The 14,291-nt window shown below is 39.1% G+C and overlaps 1 protein-coding gene across 1 annotated transcript in view; it reads left to right on the plus strand.

The window, feature by feature from the left end:
* The first annotated feature begins 3,177 nt into the window (after positions 1 to 3,177).
* LOC137108679 (dedicator of cytokinesis protein 9-like) overlaps positions 3,178 to 14,291 on the plus strand; it is a 42,026-nt gene continuing 30,912 nt past the window's right edge. The window contains 4 exon segments of the mRNA XM_067493563.1: positions 3,178 to 3,482; positions 5,850 to 5,966; positions 13,088 to 13,177; positions 14,030 to 14,112. Coding sequence (XP_067349664.1) covers positions 3,366 to 3,482; positions 5,850 to 5,966; positions 13,088 to 13,177; positions 14,030 to 14,112 — 407 coding nt within the window. The 5' untranslated portion in view covers positions 3,178 to 3,365.

The raw sequence follows: 14,291 nt of genomic DNA on the forward strand, positions 1-14,291 counted from the left end.
GTCAGCACTGAGGCTAGTCAGAAATCTGCGTAGGATTTGCTTTAAATACTGATTTCTCTATTAATTTTTATTTCATCCTTTTCTAAATTAATAAAGCTTCTAAATGGGAAAAATTAAAGCAGCTGGAACAGCAAATCTGCAGATCTAATTGTTGTGCTTTGGAACAATTGGATTGTCACACAATACATTTCCTTTTAAGTATCTCCAAAACGTCCTACGTGAACAGAGAAAACAAAGATGTTGATTTAAACTTGCACTTTGTGGTGAGTTTTCTTTTCCAAACAATTGTGCTGTAGTTATGTTAGTTATTATCCTCATGCTAGCACCAGCTTAAGTTGCATATTGTAGCTTTAGGGTATCGCCACTGCTATTAGAATGAAACAAATGATTAAAAACATTTTCAAGACAGTCGATCATTGTAGGGATTCTTCAAAAGTGTTTCTTAGAGGCGTGATGCTAGCATAACCCCAAAACAGCTTAAAGCTGGTTAAAGCTGGAGTTTATACTTTGCTGTGTTTTATGTGAATTTTAATTATATGTTGTTGGATTTTGCAATGCTGTTTGGATGAAAAACTACTTAAAGACATTACCATCAAATTTGTAAAACTGTCATTTTTACCTTTTTCCAGACATTTCCAGACAAGACTAAATGATTGATTATTTGATAATAAATGTAATCAGTGACACGTTTTTCCCGTGGTTTCCATTTTACCTTGACTCACAGATGCCCTGTTCAAGCAGCCTTTTTTTTTTTGCAGCCTCTGCGTTTTCCTATGTCTTTAAAAGAATTTATTTCTCTGAATGGTACATTTCAGCAAGTCTCTTTGAAGTGAGTACAGTTAAAACAAGTTATGCAAATTATGCATGGTACACATCAGAGAACCCTGCAGTACAAAAAGACACACACCCCCTCAGCTGCCTTTGTGTTATATTTTGTTAGGAGTGATGGCACTGAGACTGCAGTAGAGAGATGATGGCCTTTGAAGTCGTCCTGACCAGTGGCATCTCATCCGGTCTCTAATGCCCCCCTCCTGTTCTGTGTGCACAAGAAGGCGCTAACTTCCCGACCCATAGAGATAATTATATGAGTTATTAATCAAGCTTGTTGAGTCAGAAAGTTTCGGTGGCTTGTAAATTTGAGAGTTGTGTATTCAGCAATGAAAGACAGAAAAACACTCCAGAATGCAGGATTAGCATACATTTACCCCAAGTAATTCCTCACTGAAAACTTTAAATGTCATCATTCTCGATGCACACTCCAATTGAAAACAGCTGAGCTGAGGCGCCTCTGTTCCGCAAACATTAAAGGCGAGTGATTCTTCTTAGAGAGAACGCTGACAGGATGATGGAGAAACAACGGGCAACTGAAACTGTTCCTGTAACCTCAGGAGAGTGTGTGTAAGAGTGTGTTGCATTTGAAAGCCGGATAGGGGAAAGTGTGTTTTATCAGGCCCTGCTGAGGGTGCCTGCTGCAGCGGATACAGCTCAGAACAGTTCAAAGCAGAGCAAAATATCAATGGGCAGCAGAACTTTATCAACACAGACTGTCTACATATTTTTACTGTAATCAGTAAATTATTTAAGTTCTTTCAACAGTAATGAAGTTTTTCAAAAGTAATTTTAAATGAATAATCTAGACCTGCTTTAATGTCCTGCCATGTCACATCATAAAAAATAATCTTAATGCATATATCAATTTTTGAAAAGCATAACAAACTGCAGCATAAAAAAATGTCATTACTTGTTAGTTACAGTACTGTATGTGTAGGACAAAGCATTAAAAATGTGTGTGACTATATTAAAGAACTTTGAAGAGGTTATATACTTTGAAGAGAAAGCTATGAAGAGGTACTGTCTACACACTCTGTGACCCACACCCACAGAATATAATTTGAGATTGGTGCAGATATAAATCTCTAAAAGTTTTTTAACAAAGCTCACCTTTCTAACAAATCAGAGGATTTCAATATCATGTAATTATTAAGTTTAGTAGCTTCTTATGTGATGCATAGCAGATGGGAGAAGAGCATTGCAGAGCAGGGAAAGGGAGGGATGGGTGGACAGATTCTAGAATAACTGATAATAGTTAGCTAGCTAAAGGCTAAGGCTAAGAAAGGCTAACATTAACATGTTATTTTCAGTGTTAAAAGGAAGTGAAACATTGAATGTAATGTCCATGGCAGTCATAATGAACAGCACAAATGGGTTTGACCAGTCATGTTTGGATGCCAATTTAGGGTCAATGCCAGGAGCAACACTAGCTGAGTAACTCGATTTCTCCTCCACCTCAGACTTATTTTGAAAGCGCACAGATTTTAACTGTAGTGACTGATTTTAACTGTAGTGACTGACTTTGTCGCAGCAGAGTGACAGCACAGGAGCAGAGAAAGAAAAAAAGGGGAAGACAAATGCAGCTGATCCACAACAGGAAGTTTCTGAATTTAAAAAATCTGCAGGGGAAAGGGACTTATTTAGACTTTTATGAGGCATTCAGCCTCATCTGTTGTGTCATGGACCTAAGGCTAACTTAGTTTTAAAAATAAGGCGCCATTAAATATCTCCACTTTCATTCATTCTTTCACTCAGCTGCATGGTTCTGTCTGCAGCCTTTGTTACGCATATCCGCAGTTGGAGAAAGCCGATTAGAAATCTGTTTAAAACGGGTGGGTGACATCAAATGACATCAGTAGTAGACATTAATAGTAATCTGAGTCAAGTTCCATAGAAGTTTTACTCCAGGACTGGCATCAACCTACGCTGTATTGTGTAGATTTCACAATTCACAAGCAGAATGTCTTTTGAGAAGGGAATGCAGAGCTAGATTTACCATATCTTCTCATTAGATTTGTGAGAGTTAGGTTGGGGGGGGCAATTGGACACCGGAGTCTACATTTTTAAATTCTGTTTCAGGTAGCTTTAAGCAAATAAAAAGCTTAATAGATACAGTATATAGGCTACACATTTTTACAGAAAAACTTTCCTTACTTTTATCACTTTATGTTTTCAAGTCACACAAAAGCAAGTGGAACAGGCAGATGATGACATAACCTCTGGGCCTTGGCTAAGGTTTTAATAGAGGAGTGGTCGATTCCTTCTCCACTCCTCTCACAAATCACATACTGTACATACATGCAAAAATCCACACAAGCCCTCACGGCTGCACAGCTGTGTGGTGGGAGGGGTGCTGTCTTTCTGATGAGAGGCACAAAGGGAGAGAGAGGCCGGACTGTTATGATTGCGTATAGAGGAAATCTCGCTGGACATCTGCACCGCTCTCGCAACTTTCACAGACTGCAGGCAACTCTCTGCCATGGCAGTGTGCCTGCAGTGTAACATCTGACTATACAGAGACACCACTCACCACCATGCAGGGCCGGGCAGCCAAAACCCTCAAAAGGGAGATGGTCATAGAGTCTCCACAACAGTACAGGAACCTGGCAGAGACTGAGGGAGATGTTGAACCTAGATCACAGGTGGCAGTGGTAAGTCTGTGGTGTGCTATACACACATAGAAGAAAATTTTGGATTTTTTTAAAAATCTGCTTGTTTAAACTCCCTTCTGCAGCTTTAAGGTTTTTATAAATAGGTTGGAAGGAAATAGGAAATAGCAGCTTTGGGGTATATTTCTCCAGGGGGTTGACAGTTGATCTTTTTTTAGAAATGGAGCAATTGTAGCTCCCTTTGTTCATTTACTGCTCATGTGCGTCAGAGTTATGGAGTTAGACAAGTTGTCTGCAAAGTAGGCGCAATGATTACAGTTTCACTAGTTGTTCACTTCATGAAGAAATAAATAGATTAAATAGATTATCACTTAATTCTGATATGTATTCACATGATATAATTACTGTCAGGTTACACAGCTGCTTGTTGTTATTTCTGTCTGAATGGCAATTGTCCAGTTGGAAATCAGACCCGATGACTTTCTACCTATCAGACGATCTTCTACATCCACTGGGTGGAGAGTGATCGAGGGATATTTTCATTACATCATTAGGAGAATTGGTCAGATGAATCAAAATGCCAATCTATGGTCAGACATCTATTTAATTGGCCTTAGGTTGTTATGTGTTTCCATTGGAGCCAATCCAGTGTCTTGTGCCCGGAATCACTTTCACACCCAGTGGCCAAATGTGGGGAGAAGGAAAATACATTGATTTAAAAACATAAAGTAATACTATGTCATTAATGGCCACATCTTACTGCCAATAGGTGTTTGTGCGGTAAAAATTATATTCAGCATGGTTTATGAGTTTTAAAAATCTAAAACAATCTCAATTACATTTACTGAATTCGCAAAAACAAGTTCACTAAAATCAAGATAATACATTTATAGTAGTACAAAGACAGGATTTTGACGCTGCTTTTAGTAACAATCTAAGTGTCTGCAGGTGGGACAGAAATCCCTGCTAACCTCATGGTTAACTTTTTTTATTATTACAACAATGCATGGTGGGAAGCCTGATAGTTTTGTGTCTTTCTAACTTCACTTAATGAGTCGAGTGAACGAGCAGTTATGCATATGGAAAATATGCTTTTGCTCTAAGGGATGGCGGTGTCCACTGTTATTCATAAAACCCAGAGGATGACATTGGTGAACATTACATCTAGGTCCATCAACGGGTTCAGTTTTTGACTTATTACGTAAAACATTTCAGTATCTCATGAACTGGTACAAAATATTGCATTTAGCATATTCACGTTAGCATTGTTAGTGAGGGCATGTTAGTATGCTGACAGTTTTTTTGTTTGTTTGATAAAACTACTAATATTAGATCATTGATTCAGTAGGCAGATCGTTAGCTAGCAGTTATTCTTAATTACCAATTTAGGACATTTTCTTTGTTGTTCCAGTGTTACACGTCGACATTGTATTGACACTCATAAATCCTGTACTTGTGCTGTCAGACATCTGACCATTCTCTTACACTTTAGCAAAGTACACAACGAGCACTGAAAAGTGCAACTGCTGCTACATTCTTTTGTTTTCTTTATTTCGGGCATTGTTATTTATACCTGAAAGGTGTGTAAGATCCTCCCCCACAAAGAAACAATAGTTTGCTACTTATACTATCAAGAACTTAGTAAGTAGTAAGTAAGATACCAAAATCTACCTTGATTTGACAGCTACAAGTGTTTCATATGTGAAGAATTATTTTCTAATATTCCTATCACACATTCTGGAGGAAGACATGCTGTAGGACTAACCGTGGATCTTTTTTGTACAAAGTTAGAGCAGATGTCTGTAGCACTAGTTTCATCTCTGTTAGATCATGAACTACGGGCTCTGCTATCTTACATGCTCTTAATGTTTACTGTACAAAACCCTCTCTGTATAAGAATTTACTTTGGAATTTGGCATCCTCTTTGGACTGTGTTTCTTTCCTTTCTACGCTCAGTAAGAGGAGACAATGTCCATTCTGTGAGATTCTCTGGTAAGAGATTTGCAGAACTGCTAGGACCTCTATTTACTGTATAGTTCAGGTTTTGCATGTGAGCTCATGACACAGTGACTGGTACAATGACACACAACCTCTCACTTATCCATCCCTCCCTTTCTGTATCTCTTCCACACTTAACCCACATTAATGTCTGTGTCTGTGCCAGTTCCTGCTGATGTAGATGTCAAGCAGTTAGTCTTTGAAAGGACAATGGGAACTTGTTGTCCAGACATCGTGTATACTCCAGATTTCCTTTTGAAACATATCCCCCAACCCATTGAAACACACCCATATTACAGTTTGTGTACAGTTCTGAGCATGCAGTCATTTTATTATAAATCCAGAAAAACATTTTTAAAGAGAGCTTTAAAGATACAGTAGCTGGACTAATGTTGTCCTATGCTTCTTTAGGTAAAGCCGAAGATCATAGAGCCTCTGGACTATGAGAATGTGATTCTGCAGAGGAAGACCCAGATCATCAGTGATGTTCTGCGGGACATGTTGCAGTTTCCCACTGACGACTTCCACGTAAGACAAGGAGAGAATAATTGATGCTCTGTTGATTTGAGTCTTGTGTTGGTAAAAAGTGGATGTTCACATTCATGAAAAAACAAACAAACTTTGAAACCACTGTTTGTCTGTTGAAAATATGGCATTCACAAATATATTGTTCTACATTTGCATTCCAGTTAAAATTAAAATTTCACTAGAACTTCAAATGCACTAATTTTTTTTTCAACTTGGGGGCAGAGCAAACAAGCTGTAGATAAAATAATCACATATGATTTCCTTTGAAGCTACCTTTAGCCTAACATGAGTGCTTGAAGTCATATTTCTGGCTACATATATATATATATCACAGGTTATTCACAGTACTAAATTGAACAGACTTTATCTGAAACAATGCATGCGGTGAAGTTTGCAAGTTTCGTTAAAATATTTTTTGTTGAGTGAACTCTTAGCTGTTCATTGAATAATTTTTTCCTGCTAAAACTATTATTGTTGAATAACTCAATCCTATAATTTTCCAGTAAATGCCTGTTTATATGGTGGATTACTTTTGAGGTGGTGGCACTAACGGGCAGCTTTTCTCTCAGTTGAGATACTTATTGCTAAAGGTTTGAAAATGATTGTATGGCAATTAATAATAATAATTAATAATAAAGCACTAGTTTATCTAGCAGTTATTAAGAATTTATAGACTTTACCCTGAAACATAGCGTTGAATTTGACACGCTAAACATTGTATTAGAACTAAAGTTGTGTCTTGCTTCAGTTCACAGTTCAAAATCCCCAGTCATAGGGAAACATGCTTTCTGTCTGTGCATATGACAATAAACACTTTGAATCTTGAATTTTGAATAGACCCATAGGCAAAAATTTCGCAGACAAAAGGCTTCAGTCTTCTAAATCAGTTAGAGTAAGTTTTTTCAAAGTTGCAGTTTTTTAATACAAGTGTTATCCCGTTTTTACTTCTTCTACTACTGCTCAACAGGAAAACACAAAAAGGGAATTTCACTTTAACCTTGGAAGATTTCCACTTTATATAATAAACTCAGCCTCAATGACTTCCATTTGAAGGACTTCAGGAAGTGATCTCATGTCATGTCTAGTATTAACAGGAGTATGGTGACAGCAAGTAAGAGCTCTTTCACTGTTGGTATGGAAACCTGACTATTGACTGAAGACAGACCTGAAAAATTGTGAACCTTTTCTTTTACAATAGCAGGTCCTGCAACAGCTCAGCAGAGCTGATCTCAAATAAACTGTATGGACAAATTATATTTCCCTGAAAAATGTGTGAAACATTTGATTCTGACAAGCACTGCATGTAATTGTTAGCTCACATTCATGCTTACACTCTCTGTAGATCCACCTCTTGTGTTCAAAGGAACTCAAAGACTGTGTCAACATTACATCACTGTAGCCCTGGGATGGATCTCTGCGGTCTTCACTCCCAGTTTGAGAGAGAGAAAGAGACTCATGCTCATTTCTCAGATTTTGAAAAATCAAGTAATCAAACTCACCCAAAAGACCTGTTTTTGTTACTAAAAATATTATTTACTATATTATGTATGTATGGATAGTCTAATCTTCTTCTTCTTTTCCAAAACAAACATTAAACATTATGAAAAACATTATTGAGCTACAAGGGCTCACATGTTCCTTCATTATAATGAACATGAACACTGATTTATTTTACCTGTAAATAGCATCAAATTATTATCCACAGCTAAGAACAGGCCCCAGGAATTGCAGTATTTCCTTCTGTCTGGATGAAGTATGTTAAACAATGGAGTACTACAACCTACATTCTCCTTTGAGGCTATTTCACAATCAGTAGATGATGAATGTTTTTCATTACAAGGCCATGTACAGTGCACAGCCATTAGTAACTGCCCAAGACTGTGTGTGCATATGTGTGGGAGTCTGGCCCAACCCAGTCCATCCATCTGTCTAACCTGCCATGTGTTTTACATCACTGGACTTACATTTTATAAAAAAGGTGGAGCCAGCTGGATTCACAGTATGCGTCAAGCATGTGTTCGTGCTGCACATACACACACACAAACACACGTGCACACACACGCGCGCGCACACACACACACACACACACACACACACAGTACACATAACATGCACAAGAAAGCAGCATGGATGCAGCTAAAAGGGGGTAAAGTGCTAAAGTGCTTTTGTGCAGAATAGTATACATGCAGACATAACTTAAGCAAAACGTTGAACTTAGAGCAGACTTAAAGTAAATAGTCTGCCATTAGATTTTATTTTACAGCCAGGTATAGGGTAAGATGTATTTCTGAGCTGGCATTACTGTTTCTATCCCCACAGCGTCACTATCTGTGTGAACCAAATCATGTTGCCCAGTTGAAGCCATCAAAAGCTGGGTTTAATGACTGAGAAAGGAATGCTGTTAATTGGCAGCCAGCAGTTCTTGCTCACAGTTGATTGACAGCGGTGCACTTCAGTAAAAGTCTCTTCTCAGTGACTGGTTAAACAGGCAGGCTGCGTGAACAAGCACAGACTTGCCATCAGGACATTCTGGAATTTTCCCAGTGGTCCCGTCTGTCTCAACTTGCGAGGGTCGTCTGTTCTATCATCTCCCTAAACTTGTTAGAAATTATACAGCCTATATAGAGATATTCAGGAGGCCACCTTAGCTGCAGCATCATATACACAACTACTGCTGTAAATTGTACCAGCAGTTAGTACTTTTGCCATCTGAACTGCAAAACTATCTGGCACTTTGGCAGGTTGTTGCTTGTACTATCAAATGAAACATGGAGAGAAAAAAATTACGACTGTTGGAGAAGAAAAGGGGAGGCAGAAACTATCTTTGCTATCAGATAATGCAAAGTGTGTAAAAGAAAGCCCCCTGCTTGTAATGACAAGGAACTAAAACAAACTAAAACTGTGAATAGAATCTGCTTTGAACATTTATTTAGTGTTAATTTATCATAGTCTGCCAGTTCTAATTTAGTTCTGTGTTAAACACTGTTGAAACTTTAAAATATTTAATATAATATTTAATATAATATTTAATTACATTTTTTATATTAAACAATTATAATGTGACTTTTATAGTAATCTAACTTTGAGTTTTTTAAGGACATCCAATTTCTAATATCGAACATACAATCTTCTACAGAACTCAGCCTATGGTCCATAAGAGTAATAGGGAGATACGGCTGAGTGTCATCGGCATAACAGAGAAATCAAATATTATGTCTGCGTATAACATCAGCCAGTGGAAGCATGAAGATTGAGAAAAGAATTGGGCCAAGTATTGACCATACTCAGAGGGGGAGGGGGATGACATACAATTGTCAATGGAAACACAAGATTTCCTATTCGACAAATATGAAGTAACCCAGTTTAACGCTGTGCCCGAAATACCCAGCCAGTGCCTCAGTCTATCCAACAGAATATTACGACCTACTGTGTCAAATGCAGCACTTAAATCCAACAGCACTAGTACCAGTCACCAGTACTCAGTGATTTGTTCAATACGATATGTATATAAGTATGGTGCTATGCAGTCTAACACTACCAGTAAAAATTTTGTTGGAACAATGTCGTGTGGACTAGTTGATGCTTTCATATGAGATATTGTATCAAGTAGGTTAAATGGTAAATGGTAAATGGTCTGCACTTATATAGCGCTTTTCTACCTATTGGCACTCAAAGCGCTTTACACTGCTTCCTATTCACCCATTCACACTCACAATCACACACACATTCATACACCGATGGGGGAGCTGCTATGCAGCTGGCCAACACTCACCGGGAGCAGCTAAGTTGGGGTTCAGTGTCTTGCTCAAGGACACTTCGACATGTAACCAGAGGGGCCGGGGATTGAACCAACAACTGTGAGATTGGTGGACAACCACTCTACCTTGCTGCGCCACAGTCGCCCAGACAGTGTAACAGTAGAGAAATAGTTCAGGAAGCTCCGATAAGGGCAGACCACATACAGACATGAAGGATTTTGAGTGATACCACCCCTAATTTTCTCAACTTTGGAAACAAATTGTGATAAAAACCTATTGCAATCAGCAACACAGTTGGCAAAGGCATGAGGGGGTAGAGGGTTAACAAGCCTATCAACAGTATGAAATTGAAATCTGGGATTTTGACGAATGGCATAGATGAGTTGTGAGAAGTAAGAGGCTCTGGCATCCTTCACCATCGTATTGAAAAGCAATACGTTTTCTTTCATTATAATACAATGCACTGTACGACCAGATTTCTTCCATTTACCCTTAGCCCTTCTACATACTTGTTTACAACTTCCTATGTTTTCATTAATCAATGGTTGCTTCCGGGTCAATGGATCAGGTCTGTTTCTTAAAGGAGCTATACGGTCTAAGGTTGACACACAAAGTGAGTTAAAATCATCAACCATTTCATTAAGGCAGGTGGAGTCAAGGAATGCCACTTCCGAAGAATTAAGTACAAAACTTAATGGCACAGTGCTCATTGGACACACGTGAACACTTGGGATGTGGAAAGTCCTTAACAATCTGTAATTCACAGCTAAAAACAATAGGCTTATGGTCAGATACGGACATATCCAAAATTTTCAGTTCTTAAATTCCAAGACCCAGACTAAAAACAAGATCATGAGTGTGACCACCAGCTAATGTTGCTGAAAATTAAGATTTCCTTTTATTTAAAAATTCTTTAGCAATATTATCAGAAGAATTGTCAGAGTTGAATATTGAAGTCACCACAAAGAACAACTCTATCATACTTTAAATTTGACCAGATAAAAATCTGAAATTTTATACAAGAAGGAACTAGCTGTTCCTGGGGCAAATGATGGCAAATGAAAGCAGGCATGGGCCACTAAGTTTGAACTGGAGCACTTCAAAGGAAGAGAATTCACTAGACGATTCACAAGACGATTTACATTTAAGGAATTTCCTGTAAGTAGCAACAAGTCTACCACCACGTCCGCTGGCTCTGAGGCAACTAAAGTAGTCATAATTGTGAGGGCACAGCTCAGCCAGCTGACTGTGCTCACCCAGTTGTAGCCAGGACTCCGTGACAAACAAGAAATCTAGGTCCGTAGAGGTGATGAAATCATTAAGAATAAAAGTCTTATTAGAGAGAGATCTCACATTAATCAAAGCCATGTTCAGCTTCCTGTGTTGCATTAATATAGATACTGGTCCTGGAGCTTTAGTCACAATCTTTATGACGTTATTGTTGCAGTTTTGTGAGTTCATCCTTATATGTTTCACAGTCCTATTCTAACTGGGATACCTGAGCTATGTAAATTAGCATCAAGATTATTCTAAACAGAACTAGTGGGGCGAGCATGTTTAGAGGTAGAGGACAAGAAATGACCTGGTGAGCAGAAAACACAAATTCACGACTGCAAGGGCGAAAAAGACCAGAATAATTGGTGGGGGAAATAGATCTATGAGATAGACATGAAGCTGAGGAGACTGAGGATTTTAAGTGGTGAGGTAGTCAATCATGTGGGGCAGACAAAACAGCATGCTGAATATTGGCAGCAAGTGTTCAGCTGCCCAATTCACCCATTTGCACTCACAATCACACACACACACCGATGCGGGAGCTGCTATGCAGCTGTCCAACAATAACCGGGAGCAACCAAGTTGGGGTTCAGTGTCTTGTTCAAGGGGGAGGAGGAGCCAGGGTTTGAACCAAAAATTGCAAGATTGGTAGACAACAGCTCTTCCTGCACCACAATCGCCCCAGCTAGTCTATCATGTCATCATAAATTCATGCTCTCCACTCTCTGTTTTTTTATGTTATGCCTCATTAACTGTTTTGTTTCGCAGACTATACCTGGTTCATATGTATTGTAAAAACAAGATACTATAAACTATAAAGGCATAAAAAGATTACCTAAGCATTAAAAAATGTCTGCAAGCCTAGGTGGCTTTTTGTAGGACCTGGAGTTACGGCAGTTGACTCTCAATTTGAAAAGAAAGTCTGATGAATATATTTACATTTACATTTAGTCATTTAGCAGACGCTTTTATCCAAAGCGACTTACAAGTGAGGTACAAGGCAAAAATCATAGTCAAGGAGAAAAGATTAAATCAAAGTCCTATCAGAAAAGTGTTCACATTTCACAAGATGCAAGTGCGAGAAAGAGCAGAAAAGTTTTTTTAATTTTTTTTTTATAGATTTTATTGCATAGGAAGATGTGAAAGAGTTCTGTTTTCAGCAGTTTTTTGAATACTGGGAGAGAGTCTGCTGAGCGTGCAGAGTTTGGTAGCTCGTTCCACCATTGTGGGATCATTGCGCTAAAAAGTTTTGCTTGGTGTCTTCTGTGCGGTGCTAGGACCACGAGACATGGTTCGTTGGCAGACCGCAGCGGGCGGGAAGGCTTGTAGGCTTGAATGAGTGAGGTAAGTAGGAGCAGTTGAGTTAACCACCCTGTAGGCAAATGAGACGAGCTGCTGCGTTTGGGATCATCTGCAAGGGTTTGATTGTGGATACAGTAACCCCATCAACAAAGCGTTGGAGAAATCAAGACGAGATATGACCAGCCCCTGTACAATGAGTTGGGTTGTATATTCCGTGATGTAGGATCTGATCTTCCTGATGTTGTAGAGGGCAAGTCTGAGGAGATAAGCTCAGTTGGTCGTCGATGAGGAACCCAAATTTTTGGCCGACTTAGTGGGGACAGTCACTGTAGATCCTATGTTGATGCTGATGTTGTGTTGCGTCAAAGGTCTGGCTGGGAAGACAAGGACTTCAGTCTTGGAGAGGTTGAGTTGAAGATGTCTCTCGCTCATCCAGGCTGAGATGTCAGAGACAGGCAGAAAAGACGTGATGAAAGAGTTGAGTCGTCCGGTGGAAAGGACAGGAAGAGCTGTGTGTAATTAGCATAGCAGTGATAGGAAAGACCATGTGAGTGAATGATGGAACTCCTAACCCTACTTTAAAAGGGAACACAGAGAAAAGTTCCCTGTGGGGATCAATAAACTTTCATATAATTACAAGCAGCCATAAAAACATCACTAAACATACATGCAAAGCTGTGTGAGTCAATTTGCTCTGAAGTACAAAAACACTACTAGGATGAATATGCTGTACCAATCACTTATATTTGTCTGTTATTCATGTCTGCTTTCCATGTTTCTCCTTAGATCTCAACCCTATGGCGCCAGGGCAGGACACAGTTCTCCACTGTGCCAGAGACCGCAGAGAAAGAAGCTCACTTACTGTTTGTTCAAGAGGTAAAACTAATACATACCAGGAGATAAGAATATTTTGTCCATACTTTATCCGTCCATTTTGGCGAAAGCCTCAGGCTCTCTGTCAGGTCCGAGGCCCTCTTCTAATATTTTGTCTGGAGTACAGTCAGTCTTTGTCTCTGCTTTCACCCAACTACAGGTGCTTTACTTCTGTTCACATAGACACATACACACACATACACATATGAGGACATATCACATACATCGCAGCATCAATGCGACCAAGGGTTTATGATATATGGAGAAAAGCAGCAGATTAGCATTTATGACAGACAGTTTTAAAAAATGTTTGTTGACTCCTGACATGATTTAGACACAAGGAAAACCTGATATGGTGCATGTTAAAAATGTTGCTGTTAGCCTATAAATGAACTTGCATTTGTGCTCTCCACCCTCAAATGTTTCCTGACAGTGAGTTGTATTGGCCACAGATGTCCTCAGTTGATTTTTCATTTGCGTCATGTTGTTTTAGAGATGCTGTGTGCTGGGGTTGGTTGGGGCGCGGCCTGATGGAGCCTGATAGGGGATAGTCCCCCATGGCCACAGCCAGGAATTACATCAGAACTACATCTGGTGCAGCTGCACGTCCTTGTACAAATCAGATGTTCTGTTTCAGAATGTGAAGGAATTAAGCATTTTTACCCTCAAAAACAAATTGAGGTCCAAGAACAGTAAAGTAAAATAATAACTAAAGTAAAGTAGTAAAAACAGTAGAGAAAAGTGATTATTTTTTTCTTTTTAGTACTCTCTGTAGTTCTCTGTTCCGATTATACTAGTACTTGATTGAACTTTGAAATGACCCTTCAACCCCCTTTTTGCCTTCTGTCTCTGTAGTGTATTAAAACCTACAAGTCTGACTGGCATGTGGTTAACTACAAGTATGAGGAGTATTCTGGTGACTTCCGTCAGCTCCCAAAGTAAGTGGTAGTTGTGTTGTCCACAGCCAATGTATATGTGTGTCTGTTTCTCAGGTGTTCTGAGGCTTAGACTGTTTCCCTGGTTTGTCGATTCAAAGCTCTCAGTTTCAATTCACTCACTTTAATCCGCTTTTTTATTACTGAAGTTAACATAAACTTGCAACACAGTTACAGGTGTT

Source organism: Channa argus, chromosome 23, assembly GCF_033026475.1.
Source record: "Channa argus isolate prfri chromosome 23, Channa argus male v1.0, whole genome shotgun sequence".
In the NCBI taxonomy this organism is placed as follows: domain Eukaryota; kingdom Metazoa; phylum Chordata; class Actinopteri; order Anabantiformes; family Channidae; genus Channa; species Channa argus.